General features: G+C 55.1%; 1 protein-coding gene across 1 annotated transcript; it reads right to left on the reverse strand.

The window, feature by feature from the left end:
• Window positions 1-17: 17 nt before the first annotated feature.
• LOC100856920 (uncharacterized) lies at window positions 18-736 on the reverse strand. Its single transcript, NM_001254807.2, has one exon. The coding sequence runs from the start codon at window positions 623-625 to the stop codon at window positions 257-259; it is 369 nt and encodes a 122-aa protein (NP_001241736.1). The 5' UTR covers window positions 626-736; the 3' UTR covers window positions 18-256.
• Between the last annotated feature and the right edge of the window lie 19,757 nt (window positions 737-20,493).

The raw sequence follows: 20,493 nt of genomic DNA on the forward strand, positions 1-20,493 counted from the left end.
TAGAATTCGGTTACTGATTATTAAGAGAAATTGAATCTTTCTTTTGTTTGTAATAACTCATAACTTCCTCCTGTTACACAACAAGGAGGCTGAATTGACAAAGCATCTTAATCTAGCATATAACACAGCAGGAAAACAAGAGAACTGTAATGTCTCGAGTGCTAAGAATTGGTACCGGCGTATGTGAATCTGGTGAGACGCCAGCAATCTAATTCAGTTCAGAGCAGAAGAGGTCATTACACATGAGAGGCGCACTTCAGGATTTGGCACCTTCTTTGGGCTTGGTATCAGCAGAGTCGTCCTTGCCGCCGGAGCCTGAGGAGGCCGCGCGCGCGGCGAGGGCCTTGTCGTACGCGTCGAGCTCGTCGAAATATATGTCCCAGACGCAGCGAACGCAGCCGCTGCCGCAGCAGTCGCCCGGGAGAGGCTTCTCGGGCGGCAGCGGCGTTGGCGCGGGCGTGGGAGCCGGCGCGGCGTCGGGCTTCCCGGTGCCGCCATCGCAAGGGGTGGCCGAGGCCATGGGCGTTTCGGGCGGGAGGTAGTGGCGGCGGCGGAGGAGAGGGCGCGTCGGCCCGGGCAGGAAAGGTAGGATCGGGCCCGGGACACGGACGACGGCGCCCAGCATACAGCCCCTCGCTCGTCGAAAGGGGAGGGGAGGGGACGGTCGCGGAGGCCAAGAGGCTGCGTGATTGGGACGCAGGAGAATCCAACTGCCACAAGGCAACTCGGACGAACCAATTGGCAAACGACACATCGTGCTCGGTTGATTGGTTGGTTATGTAGTCATGTTGAGAGTATCTTTGAGTAATTTATTGTGTGTTTAGTTTCAACAAAAGATAAGCGGAGCGACTAATCTTTATATAAAAATTTAATATTGTCGGGGACCATAATTAGGGGTACCCTCAAGGCTCCTAATTCTCAGCTGGTAACCCTTATCAGCACATAGCTGCAAAGGCCTGATGGGTGCGATTAAGTCAGGGATCGGTCCGTTCGAGGGACTCGATCACGCCTCGCCTGAGCCTAGCCTCGGGCAAGGGCAGCCGACCCTGGAGGATCTCCGTTTCGCCCGAGGCCCCCCTCCAGCGGCGAACATACTTCCGGCTCGCCCGAGGCCCTGTCTTCGCCAAGAAGCAACCCTGACCAAATCGCCGCGCCAACCGACCAAATCGCAGGAGCATTTAATGCAAAGGTGGCCTGACACCTTTATCCTGACGCGCGCCCTTCAGTCGACAGAGCCGAAGTGACCGCTGTCACTTCGCCGCTCCACTGACCGGCCTAACAGAAAGACAGCGCCGCCTGCGCCGTTCCGACTGCGGTGCCACTTGACAGAGTGAGGCTGACAGGCAGTCAGGCCCGGCCGCAGGCACCATAGGAAGCTCCGCTTCGCCCGACCCAGGGCTCGGACTCGGGCTCAGCCCCTGAAGACGGCGAACTTCGCTCCGCCCGACCCAGGGCTCGGACTCAGGCTAAGCCCAGGAAGACGGCGAACTCCGCTCCGCCCGACCCAGGGCTCGGACTCGGGCTAAGCCCCGGAAGACGGCGAACTCCGCTCCGCCCGACCCAGGGCTCGGACTTGGGCTCAGCCCCGGAAGACGGCGAACTCCGCTCCGCCCGACCCAGGACTCGGACTCGGGCTAAGCCCCGGAAGACGGCGAACTCCGCTCCGCCCGACCCAGGGCTCGGACTCGGGCTAAGCCCCGGAAGACAGCGAACTCCACTCCGCCCGACCCAGGGCTCGGACTTGGGCTCAGCCCCAGAAGACGACGAACTCCGCTTCGCCCGACCCCAGGGCTCGGACTCAGCCCTGGCCTCAGCCGACGGTCTCCGCCTCGCCCGACCCAGGGGCTCGGACTCGACCCCGGCCACGGAAGACAGACTCGACCTCGACCTCGGAGGAGCCTCCACATCGCCCAACCTAGGGCGCGGGCCGACCACGTCAACAGGAGGCGCCATCATTACCCTACCTTGAGCTGACTCGGGCTACGGGGGACAAGACCGGCGTCCCATCTGGCTCGCTCCGCCAGATAGGCGATGATGGCGCCCCGCACGCTCCCTGACGGCGGCAGCTCTCCGCCCCCTTACGGAAGCACGAGGACATCAGCAAGGACTCGACAGCTTCGACAGCTGTACTTTCGCCAGGCTCCGGCGCTCCTCCGACGGCCACGACATCACACGAACCGGGTGCCAAAACCTCTCCGGCTGCCACGACGGCGTGTACTTAGGGCGCTAGCTCTCCTCCGCTAGACACGTAGCACTCCGCTACACCCCCCATTGTACACCTGGATCCTCTCCTTACGCCTATAAAAGGAAGGACCAGGGCCCTCTTACAGAGGGTTGGTCGCGCGGGGACGAGGACGAGACAGGCGCTCACGTGAGGCCGCTCGCTCCCTCTCCCGTGTGGACGCTTGCAACCCCCTACTGCAAGCGCACCCGACCTGGGCGCGGGACGAACACGAAGGCCGCGGGATTTCCACCTCTCTCACGCCCATCTCCGACCACCTCACTTCCCCCCCTTCGCGCTCGGCCTCGCGCCGACCCATCTGGGCTGGGGCACGCGGCGACATTCACTCGTCGGCCCAGGGACCCCCCGGTCTCGAAACGCGGACAGTTGGCGCGCCAGGTAGGGGCCTGCTGCGTGTTGACGAACAGCTTCCCGTCAAGCTCCAGATGGGCATTCTCCAGCAACCTCTCCAGCCCGGGACGGTGCTCCGTTTCGGGAGCCTTGAGTTCATGTCCCTCGACGGCAGCTACGACATGATACTCCTTCCACCGCCGTGCGACAGCGACAATGGCGGCCGACAGCCCGCCCGCCGGCGGCGGAATCGACGACGTCTTCCCCGCGTGGTGGAAGAACAACATTCGAGCTCACCCCGTCCTCTCCCCCGCCGACGGAGGGGGAGGCGGGGCAACCAAGGCCAAGCAGGAGGCAGCACCTCGTCGACTGTCGAGCGAGTCGACGGCGCCAGCGCCCCAACGGGGGGCGCGTCGGGCATCGACCTCGCGTTTGAGACAAGGACGAGCGCCGTCTCCCCGCAACGCGCCGATTCCGAGCAAACGGACGACGCCAGCACGCTCGCGAAAGGCTTGCTGGACGTCACCCTCGTACCTGAGACGACGGTACGGTCAGTCCCCGACGTGACTTCATCACCGCCCATCGACCAAGAGGTACCGACCGATTCCCATCTCACGCCCCCTGGATTCAGCCTCGACCCGCCAAGCGACTTCGCTTTGGCGGGCGCTCTCATAGAGGCGAGTCCAAACCCTCTAGGGTTTCATATGCGGTCACCTTGGGACCGGCTGACGGACGTCTCGACCTACGGGCCCTCTGGGTCCGAGGAAGACGACGTGCCCAACTTCTGTTGGGATTTCTCTGGACTTGGCAACCCCAGTGCCATATGGGACTTCATGACCGCATGCGACTACTGCTTTTCCGACTGTTCGGACGGTAGCCGCAGCCTCGGCGACGAGGACTGTGGCCCAAGGCGCGAATGTTTCTACGTCGATCTAGGGGGTCCCTCCGAAGGCAACCATCTCGGCATGCCGGAGGACGGTGATCTCCCTAGGCCGGTGCCTCGCGTTGACATCCCACGGGAGCTAGCTGTGGTCCCCGTTCAGACGGGGGGCCATGACCCACAGCTCGAGCAAATCCACGAGGTGCAGACCAGGCTCGACGAGGGAGCAGGAGCGCTTGAGCCGATCCGCCGGGACGTCGGGCAGGAATGGGCGGGCCAACCTCCGGTCGAAGAAATGCGTCATCTACCCCAAGGCTTCCAGCACCGCATCGCCGACGATGTCAGGATGAGGCCGCCACCCGCTTCCAGTGGGGTCGGCCAGAACCTGGCTGCAGCAGCAATGCTCCTCCGTGCGATGCTAGAGCCATCAACCACCGAGGGGCAGCGAATCCAGGGAGAGCTCAAGAATCTCCTGGAAGGCACCATGGTCCGACGGGCCGAGAGCTCCGCCTCCCGAAGGCAGGGGCACCCCTCGGAACATCATGCCACGACTTCCCGATTCATGCGGGAAGCCTCGGTCCACACCGAGCGCACGCGCAACACAGCGCCTGCGGCCCCGGGTCGCCTCAGCAACGAGCACCATCACCGCGACCGTCGGGCCCACCTCGACGAGAGGGTGCGCCGAGGCTACCACCCCAGGCGTGGGGGACGCTACGACAGCGGGGAGGATCGAAGTCCCTCGCCTGAACCACCCGGTCCGCAGGCTTTCAGCCGGGCCATACGACGGGCGCCGTTCCCGATCCGGTTCCGACCCCCGACTACCATCACAAAGTACTCGGGGGAGACGAGACCGGAGCTGTGGCTCGCGGACTACCGGCTGGCCTGCCAACTGGGTGGAACGGACGATGACAACCTCATCATCTGCAACCTCCCCCTGTTCCTCTCCGACACCGCTCGCGCCTGGTTGGAGCACCTGCCTCCGGGGCAGATCTCCAACTGGGACGACCTGGTCCAAGCCTTCGCCGGCAATTTCCAGGGCACGTACGTGCGCCCTGGGAATTCCTGGGACCTCCGAAGCTGCCGACAGCAGCCAGGAGAGTCTCTCCGGGACCACATCCGGCGATTCTCGAAGCAACACACCGAGCTGCCCAACATCACCGACTCGGATGTCATCGGCGCGTTCCTCACCGGCACCACCTGCCGCGACCTGGTGAGCAAGCTGGGTCGCAAGACCCCCACCAGGGCGAGCGAGCTGATGGACATCGCCACCAAGTTCGCCTCTGGCCAGGAGGCGGTCGAGGCTATCTTCCGGAAGGACAAGCAGCCCCAGGGCCACCCACCGGAAGATGCCCCTGAGGCGTCAACTCAGCGCGGCGCCAAGAAAAAGGGCAAGAATAAGTCGCAAGCGAAACGCGACGCCGCCGACACGGACCTTGTCGCCACCGCCGAGTACAAGAACCCTCGGAAACCCCCCGGAGGTGCTAACCTCTTCGACAAGATGCTTAAGTAGTTGTGCCCCTATCACCAGGGGCCCGTCAAGCACACCCTTGAGGAGTGTGCCATGCTTCGGCGCCACTTCCACAGGGTCGGGCCACCCGCGGAGGGTGGCAAGGCTCACGACGACGACAAGAAGGAAGATCACCAGGCAGGAGAGTTCCCCGAGGTCCGTGACTGCTTCATGATCTACGGTGGGCAAGTGGCGAACGCCTCGGCTCGGCACCGCAAGCAAGAGCGTCGGGAGGTCTGTTCGGTGAAGGTGGCGGCGCCAGTCTACCTAGACTGGTCCGACAAACCCATCACCTTCGACCAAGCCGACCACCCCGACCACGTGCCGAGCCCGGGAAAATACCCGCTCGTTGTCGACCCCGTCATCGGTGACGTCAGGCTCACCAAGGTCCTCATGGACGGAGGCAGCAGCCTCAACATCATCTACGCCGAGACCCTCGGGCTCCTGCGTGTCGATCTGTCCTCGGTCCGGGCAGGCACTGCGCCTTTCCATGGGATCATCCCCGGGAAGCGCGTCCAGCCCCTCGGACAACTCGACCTTCCCGTCTGCTTCGGAACACCCTCCAACTTCCGAAGGGAGACCCTGACGTTCGAGGTGGTCGGGTTCCGAGGAACCTACCACGCGGTACTGGGAAGGCCATGCTACGCGAAGTTCATGGCCGTCCCCAACTACACCTACCTCAAGCTCAAGATGCCGGGCCCCAACGGGGTCATCACCGTCGGCCCCACGTACAAACATGCGTTCGAATGCGACGTGGAGTGCGTGGAGTACGCCGAGGCCCTCGCCGAGTCCGAGGCCCTCATTGCCGACCTGGAGAGCCTCTCTAAGGAGGTGCCAGACGTGAAGCGTCATGCCGGCAACTTCGAGCCAGCGGAGACGGTTAAGTCCGTCCCCCTCGACCCCGGCAGCGACGCCTCCAAGCAGATCCGGATCGGCTCCGAGCTCGATCCCAAATAGGAAGCAGTGCTCGTCGACTTTCTCCGCGCGAACGCCGACGTCTTCGCGTGGAGTCCCTCGGACATGCCCGGCATACCGAGGGATGTCGCCGAGCACTCGCTGGATATCCGAGCCGGAGCCCGACCCGTCAAGCAACCTCTACACCGATTCGATGAAGAGAAGCGCAGAGCCATAGGCGAGGAGATCCACAAGCTAATGGCGGCAGGGTTCATCAAAGAGGTATTCCATCCCGAATGGCTAGCCAACCCTATGCTTGTGAGAAAGAAAGGAGGGAAATGGCGGATGCGTGTAGACTACACTGGTCTAAACAAAGCATGTCCGAAGGTTCCCTACCCTCTGCCTCGCATCGATCAAATCGTGGATTCCACTGCTGGGTGCGAAACCCTGTCTTTCCTCGATGTCTACTCCGGGTATCACCAAACCAGGATGAAAGAGTCCGACCAGCTCGCGACTTCTTTCATCACACCCTTTGGCATGTACTGCTATGTCACCATGCCGTTCGGCTTGAGGAATGCGGGTGCGACATACCAGCGGTGCATGAACCATGTGTTCGGCGAACACATTGGCTGGACGGTCGAGGCCTACGTCGATGACATCGTAGTCAAGACGAGGAAAGCCTCTGACCTCTTTTCCGACTTTGAAGTGACATTCCGATGTCTCAAGGCGAAAGGCGTGAAGCTCAATTCCGAAAAGTGTGTCTTCGGGGTACCCCGAGGCATGCTCTTGGGGTTCATCGTCTCCGAGCGGGGCATCGAAGCCAACCCGGAGAAGATCGCATCCGTCACCAGCATGGGGCCATCAAGGACTTGAAAGGCGTACAGAGAGTCATGGGATGTTTTGCGGCCCTGAGCCGTTTCATCCCGCACCTCGGTGAAAGAGGCCTGCCTCTGTACCGCCTCGGGGCGAATAATGGTTCCCTTGGAAGCCTTCTCTCGAGACCTGCATCAACCCTCCGTCAAGATCGACGACACGCCCGAGCCCGAGGCACCCTCGGCCCAGCCTGAGGTACCCTTGGCTCGGTCCGAGGTACCCACGGTTCGGCCCGAGGTACCCTCGGCCCCCGAGGGTGAGGCATTGCGCGTCGAGGAGTGAAGCAGGGTCACGCCTAATCGAAACTGGCAGACCCTGTACCTGCAATATCTCCACCGAGGAGAGCTACCCCTTGACCGAGCCAAAGCTCGGCGGTTGGCGCGGCGCGCCAAGTCGTTCGTCTTGCTGGGAAATAGGAAGGAGCTCCACCACCGCAGCCCCTCAGGCTTCCTCCAGTGATGCATTTCCATCGCCAAAGGCCAGGAGCCCCTACGAGAGGTACACTCGGGGGCTTGCGACCATCGCGCAGCACCCCGAGCCCTTGTTGGAGACACCCGGGGGCTACACGCACCCCTAGGAAGGGCCGCTTGTCATCGCCAAAGTTCTGAAGCCCGGAACAAACGAACTGGCCGACAGTCAAGGCGAGGTCTGCACCAACACTTCGAACGTCTAACAGCTACGTCGCCTCTACCCTTAAGATGCTTTCAAGTTGTTCGCTTACTTCGCCCCCACACAAGTTTTAGTCATCAAGGAAGGGTCAGCCTTGCCTCGGCAGAGCCCGACCCTCCCTCGGGGACTAAAAAGGGGGGAACCCCTCTGCGTCAAAATTTTCAATCGAAAAGGCTTTTGCGTCCTAAAAAGGGGGAAACCCCTCTGCGTCAAAATTTTCAATCGAAAAGGCTTTTGCGTTCCCCCGGCTATGTCGGAAGCAGGACCCCAAGGAGCGAACGCAGGTGCATGTAAGTGGCAGGGCTGACTGGGCCGAGGGACTCCTACGCCTCTGGGTTACGGACACCTCACTCGTCACCCACCACGAAAAGTGACTCCTACTTGGGGAAGCCACCCTGCTACTGACAGGCGGGGCCGGACACGCAAAATGAAAGGGAAAGGAGCACGACTTTATGCAACGGTAATAAAGTGTTCAGGCCTCAACAGCCACAGAAAGACACACGTGCATCCAACAGAAACCGCTCCGACAGAGTTAGGCGTCGCCCGGGGAAGGAGCCACGCCTTCGGCTTCGTCCCCGCCCTCGGCAAAGTCCATCGCGGCTTCGGACGACGGCGCAGGCGGGAGGATCTCTGCCTCGAAGGTGGTCGCCAGCACTGCGCTCGGACCCGCGGCGGCCGCATCGAGCCTCTGGACTTCTGCCAGGGCGGCTTCATCTTCGTCAGGAAGGCAATACCCCTCGCTGACCCGCTCCAGGTCCACGACGTAGTGGGAAGCGAGCACAGCGAAGGCCCGCCTGACACCGTGGTGTAGCGCCTCGTGGAGTCTGCCGCGCACATGATTGCCCAAGGCCTGCAGGCGACTTTGAGGGGAGCTTCCTGAGGGGACGTCGCCGAAGCCAAGGACCTGGCAGAAGTCCGAGACGGCCTCAGACATGGCCGCATGGTCGGCCTCCCTCTGCTCGGCCGCCCCGGCAAGCGCCTTGGCGGACTCATCAAGGGTGGACTCGAGCTCTGCGAACAACCAGAACGAAAGATCTCAAACACAAGCGGAGGAAACAAGCTGAAATGAAAACCGAAAATGGCCAGGGCGTACCTCCGGCTCGGGCACGCTGCTCCGAGGCTGCGACCTGGGCTACGGCTAGGTCGGCTGCAAGGGCTCCAGCCCGGCTTTCGGCCTCGGCAGCCCGACCCCGAGATTGGTCCCGCTCATTGACGATCTGGTCAAACTCCGACTGCTGTCGTCGCACTTCTGCGCGTGCCGCTGTCGCCTCGGCCCTCAGATCGGTGCAGAGCAACCGAAGGTCTGCCACCTCGGCGCCCTGCTGAGAGAGGCGCGCAGTAGCCCCGGCGAGCGAGGTCCTCAGGGATCGCAGCGAGCCCCAGACGTCGACCTCGTGGCGGATGAACGACGACTTGGCGGCGCTCAGATCCGTCAGATCCTGAGGGAAGGAAGCGGGGCGTCACAAAAGACGCCTTGGTCACAAAAAAAGGTATGCCTGAAACCGTTACCTGGAGGATTTTGGGGACGTCCCTACAGAAAACCTCCAGCGACGACCGGAGCGACCCCACCGTTGCTTCGGCACACTCGCGGAGCTCGTCCCAGGACTGCTCCTCCCGCTCATCGTCGAGAACGAAGAAGGGATCCGAGGCCTCACGGGTCCGGAACCGGAGCAACTGGCGCCGACCCTCGGAGCTCCGCCGCACAGCGACAAGGCCGCCGCTCGGCGGGACGGATCGCGTCTCCACACCCCCCTCCTCTGAGGCACCGAGCGCCGACGCCTCGGCCATCTCAGCGTCGGCAGCAACAGGTCGCTCCCCGACTGGGACGGCAGCGGCTTCAGTAGCAACAGGTGCCAGCACCACAGGCACGTCCGGTGAGGCCGGGGCCACGTCCGCGTCAGCTGCCTCCTCTAGCACGATGGCTGCCTCGGCAGAAGAGCCGGCCTCGGGAACTCGCTCCACGGCGACTGGTGCCGCCTGAGCCCCCTGCTGTGGAGCGCCTTGCGAGAAGGTCAGCTGAACGGCAAGGCCCAGAGCGGCGCCGGCTGTGGAAGCCGACACCGTCTTAAGGGCCTTTCGGGGAGCCAGATCGGTCAGGCCATGGCTTCGCTTGCTGAGGAGGAAAGAAAAATCGCGGTCGGGACATATGAATGAAAAGCCAGGACGAAGACGTTCCAAGATACTTACCCGCCCCGGGCCATGATCAACCGTGCCTGAGGGGAGGTCTCTCGGATCTCGACCCTCGAAGGCGCCGCCGAGGTCCACCTCGCCGGCAGCTTCGGCACCACCCTTGCTTTGGGCGCCTTGGACGCCCGGGAGACGGACTGCCCAGGCACTGCCATGGCGACCTGAGGGTCGCTCTTCTGCGCTGCCGGCGTGGGCGATGGCTCTCGGGGAACAGACGCCTCGGCCTGGCTCCCCGGGGTCACCTCAACTCCCCCGGCCGAGGGGTCAAGTACCCTCTCGGTCTGCCCCCGCTCTTCGGGCCGGGACCTCGGCGTCCCGACTCCGGGGACTGACGACATCAACCCACTCGGGGGCTGGCTTGACGGCTCCTGGCCTAACCTCAAGCCAGGGCTGAAGCCGAGGCGGGCAGCCATGTTGTCTTCCTCGTCATCATCTTCATCATCGTCGTCGTCATTAGGCGTTTCCGGCGACGGCTCCCTCGGGAGCCCCTCCCTCTCCTGTCGACGACGGAGCTTTTCCAAGGCGTCTCGAGCCCGCCTCCGCTCGCGGGCCCGGGCCTTCTCCGCGTCCTTCTTTTTCTTCTTCTCCTCCGTGGCAACCCGCCGCGCTGCTCGGTCCACCGCATCCTGCGGGACCCGTGGCAGGGAAGGCTTGTGCCACCCTACCTCCTGGAGACGGATGGAAATCCCGACCGTAAGAACCAGGGGCAACCCGACGCAAGAAAAAGGAAGGAGCGGACACTCACCAGAGTCACGCACCCTTGGTCAGGGCGCATCAAGGGCTGGGAGAAGGCGCTGGTGTCCGGTTTTCCCAACGCGACGGCCACCCGCCCGTGGAGAACGTCGAAGGGAAGAGGATCCGAGGACATCCGCGAGCCCTCCAAGTCAGCCTCCGTCGTCATCTCCCAAAACGGCAACCGTCGCTCCGCCAAGGGAAGCACCCTCCGGCGGTGGATGGCGGCAATCACTCCCGCGGCGGTGAGTCCCCCTTTCCGCAACGCCTCCAAGGCCTTGAGAAGGGGTTCGAGGTTCTTCTGTCTTTCGTGTGGGGTCCCGTGGCGCCAGGCATCGGCGGCGACGGTGACCACTCGCTGGGAAAACGGAGGGAGCAACTCACCGTCATTCCGGAGGTAGAACCACCGGCGCTGCCACCCTTTATTCGAAGACGCAAGGATGGCGGGAATATACAGCGACGCCCGCGACTGCCTCAGCTAGAGGATGCAGCCGCCGGCCCGCACTGCCGCGCGGACCTTTCTCTCCCCCGTCGGCGAAGCAAAAAGTGAAAGGGAATTAGGCTTACACCTAGTTCCTATATAATTTTGGTGGTTGAATTGCCCAACACAAATCTTTGGACTAACTTGTTTGCCCAAGTGTATAGTATATACAGGTGTAAAAGGTTCACACTTAGCCAATAAAAAGACCAAGTTTTGGATTCAACAAAGGAGCAAAGGGGCAACCGAAGGCACCCCTGGTCTGGCGCACCGGACTGTCCGGTGTGCCACCGGACAGTGAACAGTACCTGTCCGGTGCACCAGGGGACTCAGACTCCAACTCGCTACCTTCGGGAAATTCCAAGGCGACTCGGCTATAATTCACCGGACTGTCCGGTGTACACCGGACAGTGTCCGGTGCGCCAAGGGAAGTCGGCCTCAGGAACTCGCCAGCCTCGGGTTCGCGCGGCAGCCGCTCCGCTAAAAATCACCGGACTGTCCGGTGTGCACCGGACTGTCCGGTGTGCCATCGGAGCAACGTCTCTCTGCGGCGCCAACGGCTCCCTGCGGTGCATTTATTGCGCGCGCAGCGCGCGCAGACGTCAGGCACGCCCATGCCGGGGCACCGGACTGTCCGGTGTGCACCGGACACTCAGGAGGGCCCACAAGTCAGAAGCTCCAACGGCTAGAATCCAACGGCAGTGATGACGTGGCAGGGGCACCGGACTGTCCGGTGCGCCATCGAGCAGACGCCCCCAGCCAACGGTCAAGTTTGGTGGTTGGGGCTATAAATACCCCAACCACCCCACCATTCATTGCATCCAAGTTTTCCACTTCTCAACTACTACAAGAGCTCTAGGCATTCAATTCTAGACACATTCAAAGAGATCAAATCCTCTCCAATTCCACACAAAACCCTAGTGACTAGAGAGAGTGATTTGCCGTGTTCATTTGAGCTCTTGCGCTTGGATTGCTTCTTTTCTTTCTCACTTGTTCTTGAGATCACAACTCCATTGTAATCAAGGCAAGAGGCACCAATTGTGTGGTGGCCCTTGCGGGGAAGTTTTGTTCCCGGCTTTGATTAGAGAAGAGAAGCTCACTCGGTCCGTGGGACCGTTTGAGAGAGGGAAGGGTTGAAAGAAACCCGGCCTTTGTGGCCTCCTCAACGGGGAGTAGGTTTGCAAGAACCGAACCTCGGTAAAACAAATCTCCGTGTCTCACTTGCTTATTCGCTTGGGATTTGTTTTGCGCCCTCTCTCTCGCGGACTCGTTTATATTTCTAACGCTAACCCGGCTTGTAGTTGTGTTTATATTTGTAAATTTCAGTTTCGCCCTATTCACCCCCCCTCTAGGCGACTATCAATTGGTATCAAAGCCCGGTGCTTCATTAGAGCCTAACCGCTCGAAGTGATGTCGGGAGATCACGCCAAGAAGGAAATGGAGACCGGCGAAAAGCCCACTACAAGCCACGGGAGCACTTCATCGGAAGAGTCCCGCACCAAAAGGAGGGAGAAGAAGAAGAGCTCCTCCAACAAAGGGAAGGAGAAGAAATCTTCTTCTCATCACAAAGAGAAGAAGGAAAAATCTTCTTCCCACAAGCCGCATCGGAAAGGCGACAAGCACAAGAGGATGAGGAAGGTGGTCTACTACGAGACCGACACTTCATCAACATCGACCTCCGACTCCGATGCGCCCTCCGTCACTTCTAAGCGCCAAGAGCGCAAGAAGTATAGTAAGATCCCCCTACGTTACCCTCGCATTTCCAAACATACACCTTTACTTTCCGTCCCATTAGGCAAACCACCAACATTTGATGGTGAAGATTACGCTAGGTGGAGCGATTTAATGCGATTTCATCTAACCTCGCTCCACAAAAGCATATGGGATGTTGTTGAGTTTGGCGCGCAGGTACCATCCGTAGGGGATGAGGACTATGATGAGGATGAAGTGGCCCAAATCGAGCACTTCAACTCTCAAGCAACAACAATACTCCTCGCCTCTCTAAGTAGAGAGGAGTATAACAAAGTACAAGGGTTAAAGAGCGCCAAGGAGATTTGGGATGTACTCAAAACCGCGCACGAGGGAGACGAGCTCACCAAGATCACCAAGCGGGAAACGATCGAGGGGGAGCTCGGTCGGTTCCGGCTTCACAAAGGAGAGGAGCCACAACATATGTACAACCGGCTCAAGACTTTGGTGAACCAAGTGCGCAACCTCGGGAGCAAGAAGTGGGATGACCACGAAGTGGTAAATGTTATTTTAAGATCTCTCATTTTTCTAAATCCCACTCAAGTTCAATTGATTCGTGGTAATCCTAGATATACTAAAATGACCCCCGAGGAAGTTATCGGGCATTTTGTAAGTTTTGAGTGCATGATAGAAGGCTCGAGGAAAATCAACGAGCTTGGCGAGCCATCCGAAGCTCAACCCGTTGCATTCAAGGCGACGGAAGAAAAGAAGGAGGAGTCTACACCAAGCCGACAACCAATAGACGCCTCCAAGCTTGACAATGAGGAGATGGCGCTCGTCATCAAGAGCTTCCGCCAAATCCTCAAACAAAGGAGGGGGAAAGACTACAAGTCCCGCTCCAAGAAGGTTTGCTACAAATGTGGTAAGCCCGGTCATTTCATTGCTAAATGTCCTATGTCTAGTGACAGTGACCGAGGCGACGACAAGAAGGGGAGAAGAAAGGAGAAGAAAAGGTACTACAAGAAGAAGGGCGGCGATGCCCATGTTTGTCGGGAATGGGATTCCGACGAAAGCTCTAGCGACTCCTCCGACGACGAGGACGCCGCCAACATCGCCGTCACCAAGGGACTCCTCTTCCCCAACGTCGGCCACAAGTGCCTCATGGCAAAGGACGGCAAACGGAAAAAGGTTAAATCTAACTCCTCCACTAAATATGAATCTTCTAGTGATGATAATGCTAGTGATGAGGAGGATAATTTACGTTCCCTTTTTGCCAACCTTAACATAGCTCAAAAAGAAAAATTGAATGAATTGGTTAGTGCTATTCATGAAAAGGATGACCTTTTGGATTCCCAAGAGGATTGTCTAATTAAAGAAAACAAAAAACATGTTAAGGTTAAAAAGGCTTATGCTCTGGAAATTGAGAAATGTGAAAAACTATCTAGTGAGCTAAGCACTTGTCGTGAGATGATTGACAACCTTAGAAATGAAAATGCTATCTTAAATGCTAAGGTTGATTCACATGCTTGTAATGTCTCAATTCCCAATCTTAGAGATGATAATATTGACTTGCTTGCTAAGATTGATGAATTGAATGTATCTCTTGCTAGCCTTAGATTAGAGAATGAAAGTTTAATTGCTAAGGCTAAAGATTTTGATGTTTGCAATGCTACTATTTCCGACCTTAGAACTAAGAATGAAATGTTGCATGCTAAGGTTGTAGAACTTAAATCTTGCAAATCCTCTACATCTAATGTTGAGCATGTTTCTATTTGCACTAGATGTAGAGATATTGATGTTAATGCTATTCTTGATCATATGGCTTTAATTAAACAACAAAATGATCATATAGCAAAATTAGATGCTAAAATTGCCGAGCACAACCTAGAGAATGAGAAATTTAAATTTGCTCGTAGCATGCTTTATAATGGGAGACGCCCTGGCATTAAGGATGGCATTGGCTTCCAAAGGGGAGACAATGTCAAACTTAATGCTCCTCCAAAGAACTTATCTAACTTTGTTAAGGGCAAGGCTCCCATGCCTCAGGATAACGAGGGTTACATTTTGTACCCTGCCGGCTATCCTGAGAGCAAAATTAGAAAGATTCATTCTAGGAAGTCTCACTCTGGCCCTAATCATGCTTTTATGTATAAGGGTGAGACATCTAGCTCTAGGCAACCAACCCGTGCCAAGTTGCCTAGAAAGAAAACTCCTATTGCATCAAATGATGATGCCATTTCATTTAAAACGTTTGATGCATCTTATGTGCTTACTAGCAAATCCGGCAAGGTAGTTGCCAAATTTGTTGGGGGCAAACACAAGGGTTCCAAGACTTGTGTTTGGGTACCCAAAGTTCTTGTATCTAATGCCAAAGGACCCAAAACAGTTTGGGTACCTAAAGTCAAGAACTAAATTTGTTTTGTAGGTTTATGCATCCGGAGGCTCAAGTTGGATACTCGACAGCGGGTGCACAAACCACATGACAGGGGAGAAAAGGATGTTCTCCTCATATGAGAAAAACCAAGATCCCCAACGAGCTATCACATTCGGGGATGGAAATCAAGGTTTGGTCAAAGGATTGGGTAAAATTGCTATATCTCCTGACCATTCTATTTCCAATGTTTTTCTTGTTGATTCCTTAGACTACAACTTGCTTTCTGTTTCTCAATTATGTCAAATGGGCTACAACTGTCTTTTTACTGATACAGGTGTCACTGTCTTTAGAAAAAGTGATGATTCAATAGCATTTAAGGGTGTGTTAGAGGGTCAGCTATACTTAGTGGATTTTGATAGAGCTGAACTCGACACATGCTTAATTGCTAAGACTAACATGGGTTGGCTCTGGCACCGCCGACTAGCCCATGTTGGGATGAAGAATCTTCATAAGCTTCTAAAGGGAGAGCACATTTTAGGATTAACAAATGTTCATTTTGAGAAAGACAGGATTTGTAGCGCATGCCAGGCAGGGAAGCAAGTTGGAGTCCATCATCCACACAAGAACATCATGACGACCGATAGGCCGCTTGAGCTACTCCACATGGATCTATTCGGCCCGATCGCTTACATAAGCATCGGCGGGAGTAAGTATTGTCTTGTAATAGTGGATGATTATTCTCGCTTCACTTGGGTATTCTTTTTACAGGAAAAATCTCAAACCCAAGAGACCTTAAAGGGATTCTTGAGACGGGCTCAAAATGAGTTCGCCTTAAGGATCAAGAAAATAAGAAGCGACAACGGGACGGAGTTCAAGAACTCTCAAATTGAAGGCTTCCTTGAGGAGGAGGGCATCAAGCATGAGTTCTCTTCTCCCTACACGCCACAACAAAACGGTGTAGTGGAGAGGAAGAATCGAACTCTTTTGGACATGGCAAGAACCATGCTTGATGAGTACAAGACATCGGACCGGTTTTGGGCCGAAGCGGTCAACACCGCCTGCTACGCCATCAACCGGTTATATCTTCACCGAATCCTCAAGAAGACATCATATGAACTCCTAACCGGTAAAAAGCCCAACATTTCATACTTTAGAGTTTTTGGTAGCAAATGCTTTATTCTTGTTAAAAGAGGTAGAAAATCTAAATTTGCTCCTAAAACTGTAGAAGGCTTTTTACTTGGTTATGACCCAAACACAAGGGCATATAGGGTCTTTAACAAGTCCACTGGACTAGTTGAAGTCTCATGTGACGTTGTGTTTGATGAATCTAACGGCTCTCAAGTAGAGCAAGTTGATCTTGATGAAGTAGGTGAAGAACAGGCTCCATGCATAGCGCTTAGGAACATGTCCATTGGGGATGTGTGTCCTAGGGAATCCGAAGAGCCTCCAAATGCACAAGATCAACCATCGTCCTCCATGCAGGCATCTCCACCAACTCAAAATGAGGATGAGGCTCAAAATGATGAAGAGCAAAATCAAGAAGACGAGCCACCTCAAGATGATAGCAATGATCAAGGGGGAGATACAAATGATCAAGAAAAGGAGGATGAGGAAGAACCAAGACCGCCACACCCAAGAGTCCACCAAGCAATCCAACGAGATCACCCCGTCGACACCATCCTCGGCGACATTCATAAGGGGGTAACCACTAGATCTCGTGTTGCTCATTTTTGTGAACATTACTCGTTTGTTTCCTCTATTGAGCCACATAGGGTAGAGGAAGCACTTCAAGATTCGGATTGGGTGGTGGCGATGCAAGAGGAACTCAACAACTTCACTAGAAATGAGGTATGGCATTTAGTTCCACGTCCTAACCAAAATGTTGTAGGAACCAAATGGGTCTTCCGCAACAAGCAAGATGAGCATGGTGTGGTGACAAGGAACAAAGCTCGACTCGTGGCCAAAGGGTATTCACAAGTCGAAGGTTTGGATTTCGGTGAAACCTATGCACCAGTAGCTAGGCTTGAGTCAATTCGCATATTATTGGCCTATGCTACTTACCATGGCTTTAAGCTCTATCAAATGGACGTGAAAAGTGCCTTCCTCAATGGACCGATCAAGGAAGAGGTCTATGTTGAGCAACCTCCCGGCTTTGAAGACAGTGAGTATCCTAACCATGTTTATAGGCTCTCTAAGGCGCTTTATGGGCTCAAGCAAGCCCCAAGAGCATGGTATGAATGCCTTAGAGATTTCCTTATTGCTAATGGCTTCAAAGTCGGCAAGGCCGATCCTACACTCTTTACTAAAACTCTTGAAAATGACTTGTTTGTATGCCAAATTTATGTTGATGATGTTATATTTGGGTCTACTAACGAGTCTACATGTGAAGAGTTTAGTAGGATCATGACACAGAAATTCGAGATGTCGATGATGGGGGAGTTGAAGTATTTTCTAGGATTCCAAGTCAAGCAACTCCAAGAGGGCACCTTCATTAGCCAAACGAAGTACACTCAAGACATTCTTGCTAAGTTTGGGATGAAGGATGCCAAACCCATCAAGACACCCATGGGAACTAATGGGCATCTCGACCTCGACACGGGAGGTAAGTCCGTGGATCAAAAGGTATACCGGTCGATGATTGGTTCATTGCTTTATTTATGTGCATCTCGACCGGACATTATGCTTTCCGTTTGCATGTGTGCAAGATTCCAATCCGACCCTAAGGAATCCCACCTTACGGCCGTAAAACGAATCTTGAGATATTTGGCTTATACCCCTAAGTTTGGGCTTTGGTACCCTCGGGGATCCACATTTGACTTACTTGGTTATTCGGATGCCGATTGGGCGGGGTGCAAAATCAATAGGAAGAGCACATCGGGGACTTGCCAGTTCTTGGGAAGATCCTTGGTGTCTTGGGCTTCAAAGAAGCAAAATTCGGTCGCTCTTTCCACCGCCGAAGCCGAGTACATTGCCGCAGGACATTGTTGCGCGCAATTGCTTTGGATGAGGCAAACCCTGCGGGACTACGGTTACAAATTAACCAAAGTCCCTTTGCTATGTGATAATGAGAGTGCAATTAAAATGGCCGACAATCCCGTCGAGCATAGCCGCACTAAGCACATAGCCATTCGGTATCATTTTCTTAGGGATCACCAACAAAAGGGGGATATCGAGATTTCTTACATTAATACTAAAGATCAATTAGCCGATATCTTTACCAAGCCACTTGATGAACAATCTTTTACCAGACTTAGGCATGAGCTCAATATTCTTGATTCTAGAAATTTCTTTTGCTAAGCTTGCACACATAGCTCATTTGAATACCTTTGATCATATCTCTTCTATAAGCTATGACTAATGTGTTTTCAAGTCTATTTCAAACCAAGTCATAGGTATATTGAAAGGGAATTGGAGTCTTCGGCGAAGAAAAAGGCTTCCACTCCGTAACTCATACTTCGCCACCACTCCGAGCAACTCTCTCTTCTTTGGGGGAGAAATGAGCATCAAGGAAAAGGACTTCATCCTTGGGGGAGAGAGTAAAAGCTCAAAAGCAAAAGGACCGGATTTCGTCTTTGGTATAATCTTAACTCATTTACTTATGACCAAAGGGGAAGAAATTACTCAGAAGGGCTCTAATGATTCCGTTTTTGGCGATTCATGCCAAAAAGGGGGAGAAATGAGCCCAAAGCAAAAGGACCGCACCACCACCACCAAATTCAAAAACTTAGTGCTTTCCAAAAGTCTTTATCATTTGGTATCCTATTGTGTTCAAAAGGGGGAGAAAGTAGTATTTCAAAAATGGTATATCAAAACCCTCTTGAACACTAAGAGGTGGATCTCTTTTAGGGGGAGTTTTGTTTAGTCAAAGGAAAAGCATTTGAAATAGGGGGAGTCAATTTCAAATCTTGAAAATGCTTTGCAAACTCTTATTCATTTACCTTTGACTATTTGCAAAAGATCTTTGAAATGGATTTACAAAAAGAATTTGCAAAAACAAAACATGTGGTGCAAACGTGGTCCAAAATGTTATATAAGAAAGAAACATTCCTTGCATATCTTGTAAGTAGTTATATTGGCTTAATTCCAAGTAACCTTTTCACTTACATTATGCAAACTAGTTCAATTATGCACTTCTCTATTTGCTTTGGTTTGTATTGGCATCAATCACCAAAAAGGGGGAGATTGAAAGGGAATTAGGCTTACACCTAGTTCCTATATAATTTTGGTGGTTGAATTGCCCAACACAAATCTTTGGACTAACTTGTTTGCCCAAGTGTATAGTATATACAGGTGTAAAAGGTTCACACTTAGCCAATAAAAAGACCAAGTTTTGGATTCAACAAAGGAGCAAAGGGGCAACCGAAGGCACCCCTGGTCTGGCGCACCGGACTGTCCGGTGTGCCACCGGACAGTGAACAGTACCTGTCCGGTGCACCAGGGGACTCAGACTCCAACTCGCTACCTTCGGGAAATTCCAAGGCGACTCGGCTATAATTCACCGGACTGTCCGGTGTACACCGGACAGTGTCCGGTGCGCCAAGGGAAGTCGGCCTCAGGAACTCGCCAGCCTCGGGTTCGCGCGGCAGCCGCTCCGCTAAAAATCACCGGACTGTCCGGTGTGCACCGGACTGTCCGGTGTGCCATCGGAGCAACGTCTCTCTGCGGCGCCAACGGCTCCCTGCGGTGCATTTATTGCGCGCGCAGCGCGCGCAGACGTCAGGCACGCCCATGCCGGGGCACCGGACTGTCCGGTGTGCACCGGACACTCAGGAGGGCCCACAAGTCAGAAGCTCCAACGGCTAGAATCCAACGGCAGTGATGACGTGGCAGGGGCACCGGACTGTCCGGTGCGCCATCGAGCAGACGCCCCCAGCCAACGGTCAAGTTTGGTGGTTGGGGCTATAAATACCCCAACCACCCCACCATTCATTGCATCCAAGTTTTCCACTTCTCAACTACTACAAGAGCTCTAGGCATTCAATTCTAGACACATTCAAAGAGATCAAATCCTCTCCAATTCCACACAAAACCCTAGTGACTAGAGAGAGTGATTTGCCGTGTTCATTTGAGCTCTTGCGCTTGGATTGCTTCTTTTCTTTCTCACTTGTTCTTGAGATCACAACTCCATTGTAATCAAGGCAAGAGGCACCAATTGTGTGGTGGCCCTTGCGGGGAAGTTTTGTTCCCGGCTTTGATTAGAGAAGAGAAGCTCACTCGGTCCGTGGGACCGTTTGAGAGAGGGAAGGGTTGAAAGAAACCCGGCCTTTGTGGCCTCCTCAACGGGGAGTAGGTTTGCAAGAACCGAACCTCGGTAAAACAAATCTCCGTGTCTCACTTGCTTATTCGCTTGGGATTTGTTTTGCGCCCTCTCTCTCGCGGACTCGTTTATATTTCTAACGCTAACCCGGCTTGTAGTTGTGTTTATATTTGTAAATTTCAGTTTCGCCCTATTCACCCCCCCTCTAGGCGACTATCAAAAAGCTCCGCGGAAAAGAGATGAGTCCACAAGTCCCAGTGGGGGGCGATCCCCAAGTACCCCTCGCACACCGCTACGAAGATGGCGGCCTGCGATATGGAGTTGGGGCTGAGGTTGTGCAACTCCACCCCGTAGTGGTGCAGGATCGCCCACATAAAGCGG

Source organism: Zea mays, chromosome 7 (assembly GCF_902167145.1).
Source record: "Zea mays cultivar B73 chromosome 7, Zm-B73-REFERENCE-NAM-5.0, whole genome shotgun sequence".
Lineage (NCBI taxonomy): Eukaryota > Viridiplantae > Streptophyta > Magnoliopsida > Poales > Poaceae > Zea > Zea mays.